Source organism: Ammospiza caudacuta, chromosome 1 (assembly GCF_027887145.1).
Source record: "Ammospiza caudacuta isolate bAmmCau1 chromosome 1, bAmmCau1.pri, whole genome shotgun sequence".
Taxonomy (NCBI): Eukaryota; Metazoa; Chordata; class Aves; order Passeriformes; family Passerellidae; genus Ammospiza; species Ammospiza caudacuta.
Genome location: NC_080593.1, coordinates 134,839,757 through 134,861,808, shown reverse-complemented (window position 1 = coordinate 134,861,808; position 22,052 = coordinate 134,839,757). Strand labels below are relative to the sequence as shown.

The 22,052-nt window shown below is 38.7% G+C and overlaps 1 protein-coding gene across 2 annotated transcripts in view; it reads right to left on the bottom strand.

The window, feature by feature from the left end:
• The window catches only part of RUNX1T1 (RUNX1 partner transcriptional co-repressor 1), a 112,443-nt gene that overhangs the window by 934 nt on the left and 89,457 nt on the right, over nucleotides 1-22,052 (bottom strand). For both annotated transcript variants that reach the window (XM_058823287.1, XM_058823371.1), the window contains 3 exons: nucleotides 16,122-16,190; nucleotides 9,978-10,168; nucleotides 1-377 (listed from right to left, as the gene is read on the bottom strand). The exon at nucleotides 1-377 is cut by the window's left edge and continues 934 nt beyond it. In XM_058823287.1, the coding sequence (XP_058679270.1) occupies nucleotides 102-377; nucleotides 9,978-10,168; nucleotides 16,122-16,190 (536 nt within the window). In that variant the 3' untranslated portion in view covers nucleotides 1-101. The remainder of the gene's footprint in view (nucleotides 378-9,977; nucleotides 10,169-16,121; nucleotides 16,191-22,052) is intronic.

Sequence of the window (22,052 nt, the reverse complement as noted above, 5' to 3'; positions counted from 1 at the left end):
ATTGAAATATGACAGTTCAGTCAAAATCTTTGCGCATCTGAGGATGAGGAATTGGTTTAATTTTCTGTTGTGTTTTTGTTTTCGGAGTTGGGAGTTCAGTTCTAGCGAGGAGTGGCGTCTATGGTGGAAGGGGTTCCCGGGGTGGTGGACCTCGGAGTAGCTGCTGGTGGAGTGTCGATGGGGCTCCCGGCCCCGCTGCTGGGCGTCACGGAGGAGCTCACTGCTGGTGTCTCTCCTTGCTGCTGGGCTTGGAGGGTCTGTCCACAGATGTGGTGGTGCTTCTCCCAGTCCTTGTGCTGGCAAAATGAGCCACAGTATCGTGCTGTGTTGCAACCACTGCAGGTTTCACTAGCTTTCCGGCCACAGTTCCAGCAACTCTGAAAGGAAAAGAGGAGGGAGATGGGAGAAATTAGCTACTGTCCAAAATTTTACAGTAAAAACAGCTGGCAGGGAACTGCTGGTCAGCCCCCTGCCTAAGAACAGCTGAGGCATCAGTAGGTGCTGCCTTGGGTATCTGAAACTGTTCCACAGGAGCTCCAGTCACCTGGAGGACTCAGTCTCAGAAGCTGGGCAAGAACAGAAGCAGCTCTTTGCTAGTACTAATGATGCAAACTCCAATTATGCCCCACATCCAGCAACCAGCAGCATGCTGACTAATAGAAATTTTCAGTAAAACTTCTGCTAGCTCCTATTACAAATTTATTAAAACAAATAATGAAACATGCACACACACAAAAGTGCTTCTCCAGAAGTTGAGAGGAACTAATGCAAGACAAGAAAGGGGAAAAAAATTACTTAACACACACGTAAAATTTGCTGACCTAGGAAAACTTGCTACCTTAGGAAAATCTAATTTTTAATCATCTGAGTAATACCATTTGACTCAGTGGCACTTCTGGCAGTGAAGAGTTAAGCTAGAGTCTAAATCTTTGGCAGGATGGGGAAGCCACTTCAGAATATGTGTGCTATTCACTTTAACACACTCTATAGCTCTGCCAGCTGGATGCTGGAACACAGCCAATCCTTAAGTGATATTCCTCAACTACTTAAAAAAAAAAAAAAAAAAACAAAAAAACAATTCCAGAATGAAACAAAGACCTAAATCCAAAACAGTATTTTGTGGAAATTAGACTTTTAATCAGTATCAAGTGGCTTTAGAAAACATTCCTGCGTTAGTTCCATGTTCCCTCTTTTTGCTGGTTTTCACTGTTTTGGAGGGTTGGTTGCTTGGTTTTTTGGGGTTTTTTTGCATAGGTATATATTGGCAAATGTGGCAAGAATGGCTGTCCTGTGTCCAATTGTTCTTTGACATTGAAATCAAAGGTACACAGCATTCTCAATTCATTCTGATTAAACACACAGACTAAACCAGGTAATTACAGATACATGTGTTGGGGACTTTTTATTTTTTAATTCATAAAATTGTTCCCATCTTTAAAAACACTTTAAAAAAAAGGTGGAATTACCAACACACAGAAACAGATGTTTCTGGTAGTTAAAGATCAGGAATTCAGACTCCTTGTCTGAACCAGGCATCACCTGGTTTTGATTCAGTAGTCATTGTTTCAGGTTCATTTGCTCACATTCTGTCCAGTGCCAGAGAGGTAAATTCACCTTTGTAAAAGAATATCTATGCTATTTGCAAACACCTTTTCTTTAAACAGTCTTTATCTTCACAATGAAAAATAACTGTCAGTAACTTAGACCACTCTACATGGACATGTATGCACACAGACATATTTATGCATACATCCAAATGACCTGATATTTTTGCATTAGCATTTTGTATTAGCATTTCATTCCGCTAACAAGAAAGATAACGAAATGTGATGTACCTGGATTCTCATTCTTTTGCTATACTAATATTTCCTTATAATAAAATTTATTTATTATATAAGATATTAATACATTTATATTTTTGTATTTTATATGTACCTATATTTTATTTATTTTATATTCTTTACTATATATTCTACTTCTTTATTACAATATTTCTTTGTTTCTTTCATATTAATGAAAGTTTCATTTTGACAGCTTCATGCTTGCTTGTATTGTGATCAGTAGACATGGTATAATTCTGCTCCAGTTGTACTTGCACAGTTTCCACATATTGCCATGCCTGCTGACCTCCCAGCTATTTGTTTCCAGCTAAATTGCCAGCCATGTGTTTGGTCCATAGTTCCCTTTATTTCTCTATATGAAAACAAATGCACGTGTACAAACATCCCCATGTAGACTTTTCCAAAAAGACACTTTCCTCCCACGTGGAATAATGCTGAAACCAGCCAGCAAATGCCCAGGTGCAGGAATTCTTGCCTTGTGCAGATCTGTTTGCAGCATTGAAGTTCATGCTTTAATTGAATGGGAATTACTATGAGGGTGTCAAACTTATTCAAGTATCTGTTTCAAAGGCCAGAAGAACCTTCCTTTGCTTCCCTTTTTGAGGAGCACATAGAGATCTGACTCCAGATGTGACCAGATCCACCACAGAATATTTCAGTATCTTACCACATGATCTGTACTGATGTCAGTAGTTTAATTCTAACACTATTGATTTAACTTTCTTATTAAAGTAGACATCAGTTAACTATCAGATGGTACAGAACATAAAAAGTGATACATAGGTGCAAGATTTTAATGAAGTAATAAAGTACTAAGCTGGCTCCTTACATGATTACTTAATGTGTCCTACATTGTTGGGTATGCGAGTTTGTTCATTGGACATATTATTTCTAATTTAACAGGTCATTACAGCTTTAGTGTAATTACGGGAATAAAACCACATAAAATACAAGAATTTCAAAATAAATTTTACATATCACATTTATGCAGCAACTTATTGCGTTTAAAAATTACTACAGCGCAAATTAACATAAACACACACACATCACAGGGAGCTTGTACTGAGACAGCAGCTGGATTTGGTGTGCAGAACTCCCTGTCCCACATAGCCCTCGCCATTGTGACTATTCATTGCTCCTTCCCATGTGCAAGTAGTGACAAAGAGCAGCAAAGACCAGGCTCGGGCACCACAAGCTTTGGAAACAAATCCTTTCTGTTCCCAGTGCTGGCTGATAGCTCCAAATTCTACCAAAGAAAAGCCAGGCTCGAGATGCCAGCTAATAGCCTGGGCTGTGCTTCATACACCCCTGCTGGTCGTGTCTTTCCAGCAGATGCAGCTATCACAGACAAAGCCTGACCTCACTGTGGGATTGAACTCAGGGTATTTTCCTTTCTGGGATGCTCTACCAGGTACCAGCAAAACAGAGCACCCTCGCTGAGGTGTGTACACAGCACCTTGGACAACACATGGCCACAGTGCCACCTTGATGACAAGATGGCAATCTTCATACAAGGGCATATGGCCACAACTACCGACTGCCTTAGTCCTGATTTAAGACTATCTCCTGTCACTGGCAAGATCCAGCTGGGAGGCCTATCAAGGTTGAGATGATGCACTTCAAATACAGAAAATCAAGCAAGACAAACAGGACTTTGAAAGAACCTGAAGAAAGGCAACCAGATTAACCAGAAGTCAGACAAACATAAACTGTGAAAAGAAACTGAATGAACTCAGACTCTTAAATATGAGATGGTAGCCTAAAAGCAGCAGTAGCACCCAAACATCACTGCAGTGAATGTCTACCTCCATCTCTACAAGGATTAGCAGAAGCAACAGGATCAAAATTCTGTTAAGAACAGGAGCAAAGTGCCTGAGATGTTGGAGAATCCCCATCATTAAAGCACAGGAAAAGCAGGGGGAATGATGCAGCTAGAGTTGATCATGGATTGGAAAAGGGAGAGGCCAATCTCTCAAAGCCTCTGCTGGTCTATATATTCTGTAGTGATCTACTACACTGCACTTCCAGCTCATGCTCTGTAGAATTCCACACATAGCTAAAACCATGAGAAGGACTGGACTGCAGTTTAACACTGTGTTGATTTGCCTGTGAAAAAGTGAGGTTATACAAAAGCTAGATTCTCAGACTACGTAATTCAATTTAACTTCACTACCTTGGAAATGCATTAATGCAATGAAATTGAGCTAAATTACACCAGATGGGAATCTCACTCCAAATTTATGCCACTGATCATATTTCATCCTCCTCTTTCAACTGACAAGGAACATCAGTCTTAGGTCAGAGCTTTATCTTAGGTCAAACTCTCAATTCTCATGCACTTAAGCTTCCATCTTTGAACACTCCTGTTTGCCCTCATCAAAATTCTTAAAAACAAAACGTCTCCATTTCTGTGTTCTCCAGCACCAAAACATACACTTGTCAGTAATTCTGCCCATCCTGTTGCTTTCATCTCTGAAATATTCAACCAGAATTGAGTATTTGCTTTCCTCTGACACTCCAACTGAGACAGTATACAGCTTGCTTGAATAAATTAAAAAACCCCCTTTGTTCTGTAATCTTTGAGAAATTCTGGATTTCCCCAGTTTACCATGAAAGGAAGCATGGCTGGTATGAAGAACCCAGATTTTTCCCAGTTCTGCAATACCCATGACATTCAAAACTCCACCACTGCTAACCACAAGAGAAGGAACATCTAGAAAGCACTGAAACCACAGGGGCGTAAATGAGAACTGTATGAGCTGCTGAATAGCAGTGTAAAAATCCAGCAAAGTTGTTTATGAGAATTTTATACAAGAGTCATTAGAAAGGGAAATATATTGGTACTTTGGAAATTCCCACACTGTGTCAAAATGACATTCAAACTTTTAGATGTTTCTAGTAAAGTTACACCTATCACGGAACACTCCAGGCTTGCCCAAGCCACTGTTTATTGAGTGAAATACATGAACTTTCATTCAAGTCAGTGAGAGTAGCTAAATCCTGCAAACAGAAGTGCAGAGCAGCCCACAGAAGAGCCGTGCAAGCTGGCGAGCCAGGCTTAGCTTAGCAGTCTGGGGCAGTGCCAATGCTCACATCACATCTGGACTGATCCTGTGCAGAACACATGGCTCTGGTGCCTCTGTACTACCCACCACTGCAGGGGATGATGTGCTTCTTTCCAAGAGATGCTCTGCCAAAAAATTAAACATTAGCTGACATAGGTATTAAACTTAATACCAGCCTGAAAACCAGGCTTGCCTGAACCATACCATCTGATGCTCAGAGTCAGGTTTGCTGGCATGGTCCTGGTCTCAATGGATTGGTCAGCAGAGATTGAACCCAGCTGTCTTTAAAATGTCAGGTGTGATTTTCACATATAACATGAACCACTGCAATATAAACAAGCCCTAACATTACACATCTCCTAAAAGCAGTGTTGGACCAGTTACATACTTGTTTTATCTGAGCAGATGTCAGCATCTGCTTTAAGTAGAGAGAACTGAAACATTTGTGCTCCTTCCCTGTCCCTAACCCCCAACTTACTCAAAACTGAGGGATAACACTGAGTGTCAGATTTTTCAGTGGCATTTTATACCAAACCAGAAAGTCAGATGTTATGATGATCCCACCCCCCCTTTACAATCTGGGCAGTCAGGCTCCTTGCTAAACTGTTCACCCTCACTATTAAAATTGATTTGCAAAGCAGCACATTGCAGCCAAAGCAAGCACAGCAGTCATTACAGAGTAGGCTGCTCACACATGTTTCTGTACTTAGCCAAGCCAACTACTGATGAATGGGTCATTTTTTGTCAAGCAGCTGTAAGGAACTGGTAAAGAAATAATTCGTGGCTCAGAACAGCCATGCTGACAGGTAGGCTTTGTCCTGGTCCTTTTGCTTTCCAGCCACAGCCTGCTCAGTCAGCTGGTCCTCAACCAATTTCAATAACAGAAAAGCATGAACATTAGCAGGTCAGTTGCAAGGTCTTATGTTCAGAAACTATGAAAATGTTTAGAAAGTAAATGCACGGACACTGCAGCAGTAGGAGTGCTAGTTAAACCATGCTGAACAACTCTAAGGTAAGTAAAGAACAATAGTTCAACAAAGGAGTTCAAGTCAGAGTCAAAAATTCTACCTATGCTATGCAATGTGGTCATTCTCAAAATCTTGCACACCACTTCTTAAAAATCAAGATGCTTCTGAGTATTACACCTCTCCTATTAGTCTTCTTACTGTCTTGTGTCCTCTTTATTTTGGAATTTTGACTTCATCATCTTAATATGCTCAACTTCACTTTTTTTCTTGAAGGCAATCTTGCACTCAGGGATCCTACTGTTTTGGGTTAAAGACAAAGCAAAACAGAATACCAAAAAAAACCAAGCAAAACCAGGTGAAAAACCCCACCCAACACAGAAATCAGCAACACCAACAAAAAATATAAAAAAATCTGATCTACTTTTCTTTGTTCTCTGAAAGTTCTCTGAAAGGTCTTGGATTAGGAGGCTGCGTTATAATAATCACAAAAATCCCAAGTCTTGGTACTAGTCATCACTTTGAGAACTGCAGCAGACTGCATTAAAAATCATACCACAAAATTCTCACACCAGAACAGCTTCAAGAAGCCTCAGCTAGGTCCAGGATGCATTTTACTGAATAACAAATCAAGGGAGAAACCTTGCCAATAGACAGGGAGTGGCCATATTAGTCGAAAATTGTATCTGATACATTACAAATCTGGCATAAAATTCTCATCTCCATTCATAGTTGCAACAGCCAAAAGAAATAATGACACCCATGAGAGAAATATTGTCTGTCGGGAACTGCATGGAGGTTACATAGCAGCCTATAGTGAGCTTTCTTGCATGCATCAGAGCAATGTCCCAACAAGGGTAAGGAATGAGGAGAGGTGCTCAGCAGTCCCCCTGGACCTGCAAGACTTCAGAGGCTGCACTGGAACAGTCTCAGATTTGAAACTGGAAATATTCTAGCTCTAGAAATTTTACTCCAGTGTCTTAGGTGCGCAGGAATCTGTGCTGCTGTAAGTGTTCTGCTGAAAGCTGTAAACAGATAATTTATGCAGATTTAAAACCTAGACAAGTGAGGAGCAATGTCCACAGAGAGATCCAAGATATAATTAATACCAAAACAAATGTGGAGTTTTATTCCTCAAACCTGAAAAACAGAGTCTCATCTCTGAAAAAACACTTTTCAAACAGTGGCAAACTGATTTCCTGTCCCCAAAGATGAAGGAAAAGTCCAGCCCATTCTTACAGAAGTCACCCTCAAAGGAATCCAAACCAGCCTGACTTAACAGGTAACTGTGAGAAGCATTGCCCTAAGTATTTGGAGTTTGTCAAAATTAGAAGCTGAAGAGGAACTTCTTATAACTCTAACTCAAATAAGCATTGCCATCATCTCCCTTCACAGCTAATAAATCACCTGTAAACACAAACTGTCAAACTTGATTTCTCTCTGATGGCTTACTAAAACTTGTGGCTCAAATCAGCCACCCTGACAACCACAGGGGTGAAAGTTGCAGGATCAGGACACTAGACCTCATTTCTAGGTCCAGGAGGCTTGTAACCTCCCTGAGGACACACAGCCCTGAGAACATCTATAACCTTAACAGCCACATTTCATTAGAATGCAATTAAAAGAATTGCTTGTCCAAAGTCCTGTTCCCAAGAAGTGAAAAACCTTATAATCAGTTCCGCTGCAGAAGAAGTAAAGATGTTGTTACATGGCTTTTTCCAGAGCTTTAACTGCTCAGAAGTTATTCACAGCACACAAAGTGTCTACACATTCCTTTGGATTCACATTTGCCATTTGCTTGTGGAAAAATGGGCTGTATGTACTGGCACATAAGTACTTCCTCTGTCCTGCTCACGCTATATCAGTTCACTAAATAGATTTAATTTGCTGTTTCCTCTAAAGGTATTTACCTTTGTAATTTTGGTTTGAACAATAGGAATCTCTTATATACATACACATACAAAATGAAAGATCTTTAATGATGCTATGTCAGAAAAATGTCCTTTCTACGAACAGTGCAGGAAAATGTCCTTGAGTATCTTAGATAGAAAAGTGCAATAAATTGAATTTATGTCTCATTTAATCTACAATGGAACAGCTAGTACTTAAAGGGTACATATACTTCCCCTAGTCCCTTTCTTCCTGAGAAACTTTCAGATGCTGAAAATCAATTCCTTTTGTCTCCTTGTTATTCATCTGCTACACATTAAGGAGAAACTCTGGGCATTCAGTGATCCCACAATGGTCTTTCATCTCCAGAGAAGCCTGGTATGAATTAAAAACTTACGCTCCCTCAAATTACAGATGCATACTGCAGCATGCCACTGACTTATGTGCTGGTGATTTCTGCCAGTGTTCTCAGCATGCTGAAGGTAGCTCATCTGCATCTCTCAGCTTAAGTGACTCTTCTACAACACTGCCCATCCAGCCCATGCAAAGAGTTTAGACATGAGCATACATGTAGGTCCCCATGTAACAGGGACTGTCACTGACTCTTTTCCCCAACTCTGTGATGTTTAGAAGTTATTTTAAAAAGTGTGCTACAGTCAAGATGTTAATATACAAACAATAAATACTTCATGAAGGTAATGCTCTTTCATTTCAGTGGTCTTGAGAAATGGAGATTATATGCAACTGATAAAATTTCCTTGTCATGTCTGTTTTTAAGGGCAGTTTTAACTTGGGACTCTTTTTTTTTTTTAACAAGCATAAAATTTAATTGCTATCTAGACTGCTGCAGCACTGGTCAAACACACACTGCTCTTTCACTCCCAGCTTCCACACAGTCATGGTGTCAGATGTCCTGTATCATAACAATTCAAGGTTTCCGCTCTCAGGTCTGAAAGTATATCAAGGCTTAACATACTTATTCTTGTTTTACTCTTTGATCTCTCAGCCTATTTTTTCTTCTAACAAATGCTCTTTGCCCATTCCTCAACTCTGAAATATTCCCTGCAGCCAAAGCAATACATTCAAAATAAGGAAACACTTGCAAATTTACATTCACATTCTGTCCTACAGGAGCCATCATCTTTTGCTAATCGCTTCTGCATCCAACACTTTTCCCAGACAAGTTTTTAGCCACCTTGCTCTACAATCTCTATTATGAATAATTTCTTTGTTTAAATTAGATTTCAGTGTCAGATGTTTTCCACTGAGCATCTTTTTATCTATTCAGTATGGTTGTTTGAAGAGGTTTAAATAGAAGCTACTGAAAAGTTGTCAGGACGTTTGCTGGTCAGAGTGACCCCAAGATACATTAGAAAGTCTCTTTTCCCAGCCCAGCGGTTGAAGAAGGAGTCAGAACTCTTAATTTCTCGGTCTCAAGGTTGTTTATTGTATCTTATCTATAAAATTCTTTCTCCTGGGCTGCCGAGGTCTGCTCAGCAGGACAATCAGAGGCACTCTGCCTGCTCTGGGGCAGTGTTATCTTTTTATACTAAAAACTACATGTACGATGTTTACAATTACTTTGCAATACCTATCACCTATGTTAGACAGCGAGCTTCTACTCTAAGCCAATCTAAAAGCGCCAACATCACAGCAGAAGATGGAGGCCAAGAAGAAGGAGAAAGGCTGGACATGTCCAGATTCCTCCATCTTGCTCCCTGAACCCCCATTCTAAAACCCCCAAAAATATATTTTTCACCCCGTGATAAATTCACTATCATTCTACCTAAACTTTCATGGCTTGTAATTCTTCATATAAGGTTGGTAATTGTTTTTTCCAAGGGCTTAATCAAAGGCACAAGGGTCTTGGGCTCTGTGCCAAGGTCTCCGAGCCCCCTGACAGGGTCTCGAGTCCTCCAGGGCAGCCAAAGGAATTTCCTGGGTTCCGACAAAAAGTCAAATTAGAACATTATATGTAACCCTGAGCAGCAGTTAAAAGCCAAGAATGGAGCTCAAATTCACTAGCTATTTTGGGCTCAGATTACAACATAGCCAAGAGAATTTGGAACTTGGTGTATGCCTGACATACACATCCAGAATAGCTGTGCAAAGAGTTAATAGTGGGCTCTGATGCCCTGTGCCACACAGATTAAAGCCAGCTCAGACACACCAATGGTTTGCAGGCAGAGGTGACACCTGCCCAGCAATGTCCTTACCTCACTTGAATCCTCCTGCTGGTTGATGACAGCCAGGGCGTCCTCTGCTGCCTGGCGCTTGGCTTCGGCAACAGTGCGCTCCATCTTGGCCCTCTCTGAAGTGATCATGTCGTGAGCCTTCCGCTCCGCCTCCGACACCGCCTTCTGCAGCTCGGCCATCGCCTGGCGCTTCACCTCATTGACAGCTTCCTCTGCAAAGCAGGGAGAAACCCCCGTCAGCATGGCACATCTGGACACAGAACCCGTGTCACACAGCACATCTGGACACAGAACCCATGTCAGCACAGCACATCTGGACACAGAACCTGCATCAGCACAGCACATCTGGACACGCCTTCCTGGGCCCGACGTGGGAAATGCACCGCTGTTGTTACCATTACGTTGAGATTACTTTCAAATATAACCACAGTCATCATTCTGAGTAGGACACAGAGGAACCTGGTTCCTCTAGCATCCTCAGGAAGTATTGAGGTTCTTCTCTTCTTCCCCATCATCAAATTCTCTACCACTGATAATGATTCTTACTATTTTGATTCTCAGGCAGTACTTCTTTAGGTACCATAGTTTCAGATCCCTGGTCCATTTTATTTGCCTTTTTTTTGAACACTGAAAATCAGTTTTGCAGCACAGCAGATATATGCATATACTTGACAACTATTATTGAAGACATATTACAGACTTTTTAAAAAATGTATTTTTAAGCTTGGGGAAATTAAGACAGGATTTGTGGTCTTTAAAAACTTTTTTCCCCGTATTTTAAAACATAAATACATGAAGTTAAAAAACCCCAAGACTTTACTTCAAAAATTTAAATCACTGGTCTAATATCTTTTCTTGGACATACTGTTTTATGAGAAAAAAAAATGCTTATTAACATTCATTTGACCTCTTGATCTGTCTTTCAAATCAATGTTTATACTTGAAGACTTGACTTCCTGGCTCTTCTGAGCTCTTGAGCACACCCTGCCCAGCAAGACTATGGAGCATAATTAACACTGAGCAGGGGCACTCTGCTTCATTAAACTCAAACCTTCATGCTTCTTGTAAAACAACCATGGTAGCATGAGTCCTTTCTTTGGTACATACTAGTATCATATCTTTTATTCCAGAAAACATGGATTGTCTCAAATTAGTTCTTTGGCTTTTGATGCAAGAAGAGTGCAAAGATTTTACTAATGAACGGTCTTTTAATTGACAACTAAAACAAGTAATTTCTTTTTTTTTTTAATTAACTGCTCTAATTAACAAGGAAACCATCCTCCCCCTGAATTAGTTTATCTAATTTTCATCTTTATTCAAAGCAAAATGACAATGATTAATTGAAAATTTAATAAGCGGTAATTATTAACTTGGCAAACCTAGTACCAATTAACACTCTATTAAAACTAATTATGACATGTTTCATTCAAGTGTTTGCACTTAATTGTTTCATGCACTTAAAACCCACCTTAATTAAATGTTCTGTTTAATTAAAGCCACAGATTTCTATTAAAAATGTTTTACTGTAGATTAAAATCTAAGTATTAGAAACGGTGTTATGTGTTTGAGTTTTAGTATTTAGCCCATGTTCTTGTGTGCACGAACATGCAGACATAAATCTGATGTACAGGTACTCAGTCACTCTCCTGAGTTACATCTGATAGCTCTGCACATTATTTAAAAAATAATGTCTACATGAAGTCTCCATTTTCAGTTATTAGGCAAATTACAATAAAGTCTTAACTTTATGCTTTGTATTGACTAAAACTGAACTAAGATGAAAGAAGAGCTCTCTTGAGGAGTATGTGTGCATGTTACATGTGTGCATATCTGCAAGAGATGTTTCAACTCAAGTTTTCAGAGGGGTGGGGTGGGATTTAGAAATAAAACTTATGCCTTTATTTTTATGAGGCTGAAAATATGCCCTTATATTACCCTACCATAAATGTTGTTTAGGGAAAGCCACAGGAGAGGAAAAAATCATACCCTTCAACCATACAGCCAAGGCTTAATTTCCTTTGAATATTCAAGGTGAATTAAAATTCTATCTAAGTGGCAATACAGGACAATAATTTTTGCTTACGATCAAAGCTACAGCTAGTCTAATTGTATATGCAAATCAGGCAATTTATATTTAAATTATGCATTCCTATTCTAGTCCCACAGGCACACAGAGATCAGCAAAGGGAATTGGTAGGACATTTGCAAGGTGCTTGAATATTTATTACCAACTGTAACCATTCACTGATCATGAGAAAAGAAATATACACAGGCAAACATACAGATGCAATTTTATTACCATTTTCAGAAAAATGAGGCAACTTAAATACAAGCGTTTCATGTCTATGAACTGCAGTTACTGACAAAGCGGATTTCTTTCTGTGTTCTTGCTGATATTTGCTACTAATAGAAATGATTTTTGAATGACATGATGCACTTTTGTTACATCATATAAATTTAGTTTTACAGTTAGGTGTTTGCAGTGGTTGGAAATGCCAGTTTCTTATAATAAACAGAAGTAAAATACTCCAACATTTTTTTACATGGACTTCTAATTGCAGTTTTTCATCCCAGACAATCTACTTTTCAGTCCAAATATAGAAACTGAAAATTATATCATATCTTCTATACTGCATAAGTTTTTTGCAACACTTCTTGCATGCTCTTGCATGAAGATGCCTGAAAGTGCTTAGGAGGCCATATGCCTGACTGATATTTTTGACTGGCTTAAACTACGGATTGGATTTTAATATTTCCATTAACTTTGATGACAGAATTTGCATTGTGCTATACTAAGTGTGAAAATAAATAAGTTAAAATGTGTCAGGTCACAATGCACCATCATTATTTCAATATATTACAAACTCATGAACACATAAAAAAATAGACAAAATTTTCTATCTTTGATCTTCTTTACAGCTTCTCAAACTAAATACTACTGATATTTTATAGGCATGGAATATTAATAGGCATAGATATTTTATAGCCAAGCTTCATAGTTTAAGATACGTTTGTGATATGGGTGATGGCAAAGGAGATTTTTATTTCCCTTGACAATACTGAGCTATGAAGACCAAGAAAGACCAGCACCCTTCCTTTCCCTGTCCTTCCAGAAAAGGAAGAGTTATTAGATTCCAGTATCAGAGAGCAGAAATCTGCAAGTTTTTAAAACCAAGTACCGAAGATCCCTGTACCTGCATCCTCTGCCTAAGCATTCTTGGCACAAGTTCACTTTCATTTTAGGAATGCAACTGACATCTTCCACCCCTTTGAGCAGCATTAACACACAAGAGAAGCTCCAGGAACCAAACAGCTTGTGTGGAATAGGCATTACTCAGCATGGTCTGAAGTCCTTGGAGCAGACTTAAGAGAGGTACTTATCTTTCACCCAAAATGATGATTCACCAGCCAGCTCCTGGTCACCTCCCTCACCTCATCAACACATTTGTCCACATGATGAGAAAAGAAAGGTGGTGGGCAGATATGCAGTCCTGTGCCACCCTAGCATTTTGCATCATCTCACTCTCGGGCTGACCCTGGTAAGGGTGGCCATTGGCAGTTGGTGACAAAAAGTTATCTCAGCATTATATCCCAAAATGCATCATCTGTCTCAGGACTACCTCTGTACAATGCGCAGGACCCTTATTGCCCTTGTAGAGACAAAGGACGGTCATTTCATTCCTCTTCTGTAACTCCAGAGTTTTCAGCTGGACTGCCATGGGCATTGGTCCTGGCTAAGTGACAGGGATGGCAGGAAGACAGTTTCTACATGACACAGAAGAAGCTATTGCAGCCGCCCACAATGAGCCTGTGACCCTCTCTGTACTTAATAAAGGGAACTTTGTACTCCCAGAGAGAAAGTCATCCAACCTGTGATCTGACTGATCATCATTACCTGCTTGTCTCTCTCTTGACTACTGAGGAACACCAAGAACTTGTCTTGAACACTCCATCCATAAGTGTTCATAATTCAGTGAGGTGAATCAGGGCACTGATGACCATTTTCTTCAGGTGTATGAAACTGAAGTGGGCTTACCTGGCTTTAACCCATGAGGTACTGCATAATATGTCCAGCAGCCACAAAAGCACATGCCTAACTTGGTATACTTTCAAGAATTACACTGGAGTCTACCAATCTCCAAAAGTTTAAGGTGAATCCCTTCTCCACATGCTGTTTTTATGCCACATTCTTTCAGTGTAATGGATTCTGCATTCCAAACAGAATTTCATACTTGATTCAGCTCTCGGCACATTGGTGTTTACAGACATTTGACACAAGAAGAGAGCCACACTGAACCAAAAGAAATAACCTGTGAGGGATTTGTAGTCTTCTACACTGGGAGTAGCTGCCCAGTCAGGAAACTATGTAGCATCTCAAATAGCATCAGAGGCCTATTCTCAGAGACCTGAATTGCACCTTTACTGCCTTCATCATGAAACTGTGGACATCCTCCTAAAAATGCAGACCATGGTTTATGAAAGCAGTATGCTTTCTAATGTTTGATAAGATGTAGTAATAGATAGAGGTATGCATCCTGCAGAGTCACACTTCTTTTATTCTCCAACTCACAGGCACAATCACTTGATTTACACCTACATCAGCCTGAAAATAAGAGACTGGAAACAGGACCAAAGGAAGAACTTTGTTTCAAAGGAACTGATGACATAGATGTTCACAAGATGACATCACAGGACCTGTACGCTACCATTCATGAATATGTGCAGTGTGAATGGACATCCAACTTCATAACTCAAGCCAAAATCTTCTAACTTGTGTTAATTATGAAGAAATCTTTTTCTACTAATGTATTGAATCCACAAGTCATAAATTACCTGATGCCAAATGACATCAAACCCTAGATTTTGCAAGAGGACTGAAGTTTTTGAAATTTAACAGAATAAAACTCCTCATAGTGAGATTTCCTGGGATTGCAATTTTTTTTTTGTATTTTTCATTTAAAATGTTAACATAAATATGGCAATATGAAAATATTCTTGGGCACTGAGTTACAAAGGCTACACTTTTCTTGGACAAAACCAAGAACATGTACAAAGTTCTGCTATTTTTCACAGAAAATACAATAGTTTTTAAAACATTAACATATTGAAAAATGTAGACTTTACATGATAAACCCACATTATACACAAAACACAACTTCTTGTCTGATGCAACAAGATAACAGCATAACATTTTTACCTGTATGGTGTGTATCTAGTTTAAAATACATTGGAAAGCAGCAAGCATTTACAGGAGAATTGATCAGAAAGCATCAACACTGCTGCATATTTGCCATTTAATCATTAACTGCTGTTCAGACAGCTGCTGCAGACTTCATGGTTATACAGGTGTTCAAAAGCAGGGGGGCGCGTTTGGGTGTATAAATAGCTCCTCGACTATCTTGAAGGAGTTCAAGAGCTGCCTCCTGGCCCCTCTGAAAACAAGGAAGCTCTGATGTCAGCGTCAGAAGAGCAAAGGTTCAGCTGCAGCACCAGAGTGGGATCCTTGCCAGCAAACTCCTGTGCTCAGGCAGAGTTTCAGAGTTAAGAAAACTTTGCACAACCACAAGGTCTGCCCAGGGTGCTTTCCAGGCACAGGCAGATGCTGTCAACGCCCTGCAAACAGCCAGAGCAGCTGCAGAGATGCGAACTTGCTGACTTCATTGCACACTCTGCAGGTTTATGAGCACAGGCTTCACTGGGGGCTGACAGGCACAAAACCTTTTTTAAATTAAGAATGGTTACTTTGCATAGTTGAAGTCTTTTTTATTAACAGGTGTACTTGGGTTTTTTCCCCTCCTTTGGGAATTCTTTCTTTAACTAGGTAAGAACCCTGAAGCTTAAAAAAACTCACCCACACTAACCTCTTTTTTTTAAAATTGCTAACAGACAAACTTTTAACATATCAAGTTTCATCCTGAAACCATTAGAAGCCCTGAAAATAGGGATCCACATTGGAAGTACTGATATTTCCCCTAACTATAGCAGCAGATGATTCGATTATAAAATTATTTAATGTCCCGATCAGTTCCAGTTTAAGATTATTAAACACAATTTCTTCTTGTTACTAGTAAGCCCTTCCCCCGCCTCCCAATTCCTCACATCAGTGCATTAACAACTGCACACAGCTGCCAGACGACTAAGCTGGTGTTTTTAAACAGTTCTTACCAGCTTTCTTCCAGATCTCCTCTGGCACGTATCCAGACGCAGGCCTGTGAAGGAATTCCCGATGAGATTCTGCAGGAGGAGGGGGTGAACAGGGAAAAAGAAAGAGCATCATAAGCAATGCTGGCTTGTTGAGAAAAAGGCTTAGAGAAAAATACCTTTTCTCTTTAATTACAGCTCAGACAAAGAAATCAAGTGAAGCTTTTCTCTCCTCAAAACAAAGGGGATGCCACAGCCGTAGCTCATAAACGTCCCGTAGATCAGATCAGTTCTTACAATTTGAATGTCTCATCTTAAGCCAAGTGAAGATGTTAATTTTATTTTTATTTTACAGTGTTTTGAGTCAACTCTGTATGACAGTATCCACACTTTTAAGGGAGGCTTTGCAAGACAAACTGAGGGAGTGACATGCTTTGTCCTTTCTCATTGTATTTATGAAAAGGAAAAAGAAAGGGCAACAGTGCAGGTCTGGCACTTCTGCTCTGTGCAAAATAATGAGTACTTATGAGTGCAGATAAAAGTCAAGATGTCATTCCAGTGATCAAATAAGTTGTCCACAGAAAAGCAAAGGGGTGTTTCTCTAAGTTCAGAGCTGTGCTTTCCTATATCTGAGCCCATGGTGGCAACTGTAGCTGCAAGAGTTTGAAAAACAGAACCTTTAAGTTTAGGTTAAGGCCCTAAATACAAGCTGCCAAACAACCTCACTGGAGCTGAAGCTCGTAATTCACCCATATATTTCAATCACACTTTGACAGCTCTTTCCCCTTCTCCTCTTTTTTTTTTTTTTTTTTTAAGGTTTAACCTTTAGGCCTGGGCCTAAGAGTTTTGAAATCAGAAAGATCCCTTTCACAGGGACTTCAAAGAGCTAAGATCAGACAATACAAAAAGAAAATTCACTTTGGTCTGAAATTTAGCATAGAGATCCTCAGCAGATGAAATTGAAATTGCTCCTTTCAAATGCAATTTAAAAACTGATTAACTATTATTCAAAGTAATAGAGGACAAAATGAAAAAAATACAACCAAACACATAAAACTAAGTTTGCTGCCATGATTACTATTGCCAGTGTGTCAGAATTCAATTGCCTAAAGAAAATAACTTGATTTGTTACATTACAGACAGGTTTGAATGTTTTTGGAGATGCTGCTAGAAGTTTGATGTCTGGGCTTGAAATACAGCAAGAATATACCTGCCATTCTTGGAATACTAATGACTAAATGTATTCAGTTTTCTATCTTAGGAGCTTTTATTCACTAACTTGGTCAAAAAGCAATATTTTTAAGAAAAAGTGAAACATCAGGGTTTGCAAATAATTTCTTATACCACTACATGTATCCATACAGTACTGTTTACATACAGCAGCCCACATAAACTTAAATGCTTTTAAAAGATGACAATATTGCAGGCAGCTAATAAAGGTGGAAATGACAGGAGCTTTTTCAACAGAGAGTAGGGAATTCCTGTGCACTGTTTCACAGATGTAGTTTCTAGCATGAAAATCTGCAGACAGTGACTGGGAGTACATCTTCCCATCTGACAGGCAGCTGAGTGGATTTACCCAGCTCTTCTGTTTGTCACTGAAGTATGGGACAACAATTTAAAATAAATTTTGTCAGCGGACTTTCACAGCTCTCAAGCATAAAATAGTAAACACTGTGTGTGTGTGTGTGTGTGTGTGTGTGTGTGTGTAGATTTTGCAAAACAGCTATTTATATTGGTTTAATCAACTTGATAGAGGATTTCAGACCTGATACCAAAAATAGGAAAATTCTCAGTATGGCCTGGCTTGCACAATTCTGGAGATGATGAATAGCCCTGTGTACAGTTTTCACCCCTTAAAAGCTTTTAGACTTACAGGCACAGTGCCAGTTCTGTTAGAGGGACAGAGGCAACAGCAGAAAATATTGTGTGAAGGCTCATGAAAAACAAAGGCAAAAAATTAAACCACTCTTATTTGCTCTTCATGGAATACCTGCAGGAACAGACTCAACCAGGCTCCAAATGTGGCAAAACAAGGGATTTGTGACATTCATATCTTTGCTTTGTATTGAGTTTTCCTGTCTGGTATTTAAGGTACCATCCAGTGTAAGGGGAGCATAACCTTGATTCAAGTCTATGGCTCTTAGTTTTGGGTGGTGGGGAGGGGAGAAGAAAAAAAGGAAAAGAAAGAAAAAGGACAGAGAGATGTGGAACCGATTTTTTGGTACACATGACTTTCCAAAAATGGAATTCAATGACATAAATGACCAGATTGCCAGATAATTGTTAAAATTTCCAAAACATAAACATCAATCAAGCTCTTATTCCAACCACAAATTATATACATGAGGAATGAGATCCTCTGCAAGAAGACTTAAATCAAGAGCTTATGAGAGACTTTCCCATAGTTTGGAATGGTGCACAAAAAAGACAAGAAGCACTTATGAAGATAATAAAAACCATATTTTCCAAGCCAGAAGAATTTTAGTAACATGTCTATTGTTTAGGCAGTGGTGATGAGTCTGTGAAAACAATCTTCTTTCTAAGGCTAAACTACAGGAAATGACCAGAGGATATAAATTTTACATATTAGTGTTTTTAAGGTAAGGAGTCCTTCAGTTTAAGTATCACAAAAATTGCTCATTAAAACTGAAGTACAAAAGATCTTAACTTGGATATCTAGCAATCTCAAACCAAGATTAACACAGCTGAGTGAAGTCCCTAAAATACTAAATATAGAAGCAACTGCAAAAAGCCATAATGAGGACAATGCATAATATTAAATAACTAACTGTGCACCTAGAAGTCAAAGTAAATGCTGCCTAGAATGAAACTGAATGAAATCAGACAACAATAAGAATAATCTGAAGTGACAAGGCAGATCATTCAGAAAAGGATATTGGAAAAGCTTTACATGTCAGACATTATAACAAACGTTTGTTAATGGTGAAAATGCAACAGTACCGTTATGCAGAACAACAGTATGTACACTACTGAATTTACTTGAAATTCATGGCAAGGCATGAAAGCATGTGTTGGCAATTAGTCCAGTTCCTACTGAACCAAAGGAAAAAGATGAACAAGGAAAATAAAAAGCATATATGTAAATGAGAATAGTCTGTACTTGTCTGTAAGTGTTTAAATGAGGTAAAAACAAAAGAGACTTTTGATATCAAAAATGGTATGGGAGTTTTCTATTGTAATGTGAAATAAATTTGTGAAATAGTAAAAACGTTGTTGGAGTGGGAGAATACACACGAAGAAAATTAAAAAAATTGCATTGGTTTCAGCTCTCACATTAGAATGAAAATTTTTGATGGTTTTAAGATAAAGAGAAAAGGTGCTGAAAGAGAGTGATGTGCAGAGATGTGGAGAGTTGTAAGAGCAGCCATAAATATGGATCTGCAAATTGAAACTGAGATGAAAAGCTAGGACCAAATAAATTATATGAAGTCTTATGTGATCATAAGGCTCAAACTCAAGAAAACAGAATAGAAAGACTTAGAAAGAAAAGAATTGTTCAGTAATCTCAAAGAGCCTAATTCACATTTGGAAAGAAGGACAAAAGGTAAGTTGGCAAAACAAAAGAATTGAGGTTTTTTGCACGGGACACTGACATGCAAGTGTATAACACAAAGTATTAAGAAATGGAATGAACAGCTGATGTTTTGATGATCTTATACAATTTACTGCATTCATGAAAATACTGGCAGTAATAATAATACCCTGCATGCTGTACTGAATATTGAGGGTCAAAAATAATAAAAGCTACATATAAGCAGCCATGAACAGATTAAATATATATGACTTTTTATGTATTTATGTGGTTTCCATATTTCAAATGCAAGTTCTGCTTCATTCTAGCCTATAATAAATGTAACACCATTAGTGGGACACAGAAAACAAACCAGAAAAATTCTCAGAGCAACAAATATAAAATATTCACTGCCTGGTTTGTAAGAGTCAAGCTCAAAAATGTGCCAGTTCCACATAATGAAAAATAGAGATCTGAAGGTGAGTATTACTGATGAGACTACCTGGCAAACCTGGCTGGGGGGCAAGTGTTCCCAGTATTTTTAAGTACATCTTTACCCTTCTTTGCTCTCTAATACATTTTTCTGGCTATTGCAACACCCCTTGAAATTGTGTTAAAAATATAGTTGTTGTTTTCTCATTGTAAAAGAAAAGAAAAGCCACATAGGTACAGTATTACTGAATCATCCTCAAGCAGAGGCCATGTCAGAGCTGAGCACTGAGAACACACACATGCAATGTTTCTGCAGCTGGAGCCCTACTAACAGCATGCAGTTCACTAAGCCACAATCGAGCCCAAGCCTCCCATGCAGAGAGTGGATTAAGAGCAATACTTAATGTCATCAGTGACCAGTATCACAGAGGCTTTACATTCTAGAATTACAAGTTATAAATGTTACTGTGGTATTCACAGCATTATGGTTTGCTCATGTTGAGAATATCATGCATATCACAGCACTGCTGATTATCTGCAAATGGCAAAGGAACAGGTTTATCATCACAGCATGAACAGATACGTGTTGGCAGGAATGCTCTGGCTGACACTGAAAACATGATGGTGAACAGCTTTAGAAAAAATAAAAAGTGTCTGAAAGGGTTAACATTTAGAAATGTATTAAGAAATGGCTAACCTATGTGTGTTTCACAAATTCATAGACTTCTGAGAATCCTGGTTTCCTGAGGCAAATCCTGCAGGTATTGCACTCTTCAGCTGGAGATTTCAAACTCTATTTTGTAAGATTTCCATTCAGATAAATTCAACAGACACAAAATATCAACACTGCTGCAGACCTTCTGATGTGTGCCTGCTCCACTTATCTAGAGCCACAGCTGCACTCAGTATGGTTATAGATCTTGTTTATAACCCATGATGCTGAAGAACCCTCATCTTTAATTTATCCTACTGTGTGTATTTCAGTATACAGTGTCTGATATGGGTAATTATTCACTATTAGGATGAAAGTTGCAGTCCTGCTGCAATATGTACTACTGAAATTCTTCAGCAGAAATGGAGGAGTCAGATGATGTATTATTCACTTCATAGACCATCACAGTTAATCAACTGAAATTATATATGTAAAGTCTGAGTCATTTTTAGACTTTCATAAACATGTATTATTCAGACTGAAAAGACCCTCTTACCTTCAGCACATTCTTGGAGAATAATGGGAACTTGTATCCTGTTGTAGATAGCTAATGTGTGTATTGGATTGCTTTGAATTAAAATTAATTATCAAGTATTTAATTTAATTTTTAATTAAAAATAGCAACAGAAAAATATTGATCAGATATTGCAAACTTCCAGGCTCAACATGATTTACAGTGATGTCAAATCAAAAGAAGCAGAAAAATCTTTGGCAGGAAAAAAGTCTACTGGTTCAAAATGACCATCAGAATTTTCTTCAATTACTTTTCAAGGCACAGATAATGTAGCCATATGGCCCCCTTTTTTTTCTCTCTTGCTAGTGGAGATGACAGGATGGATTTAAAGGCTGGATTACCTTGTAAAAAAGGTACAAAGGGAATTCACTGATATTTAGAATCTCTGTAGCGAACTTCCCAATATTTACATGCTGTGGTACTTTAATTAAAATATTGGAGAAATTTCCAATCCCTTTTCCCCCACTTCAAAACTAAAATAAAAAAGCCCTAAACCATCTCAAGGCTCACAGACACTGCTTTAGTTTCGTTATACCTCTGAATGTTAGGGATTTTCATTTTGTTAACTAGATTACTACCACATTTGAGGAAATATAAGGATTAGCTTTCCATAGACTCCAAAGTAAGCATTTTCTCCCTGTCATGTCAGACATAAAAGCACTTCTAACCAATATTTACAACTGATATGGATGCTACATCACTGAAGCGATCCAAGTTTCGTTTTGTGAGTCTCAGAAGTATTTTTTCAACCAAATAACCAAA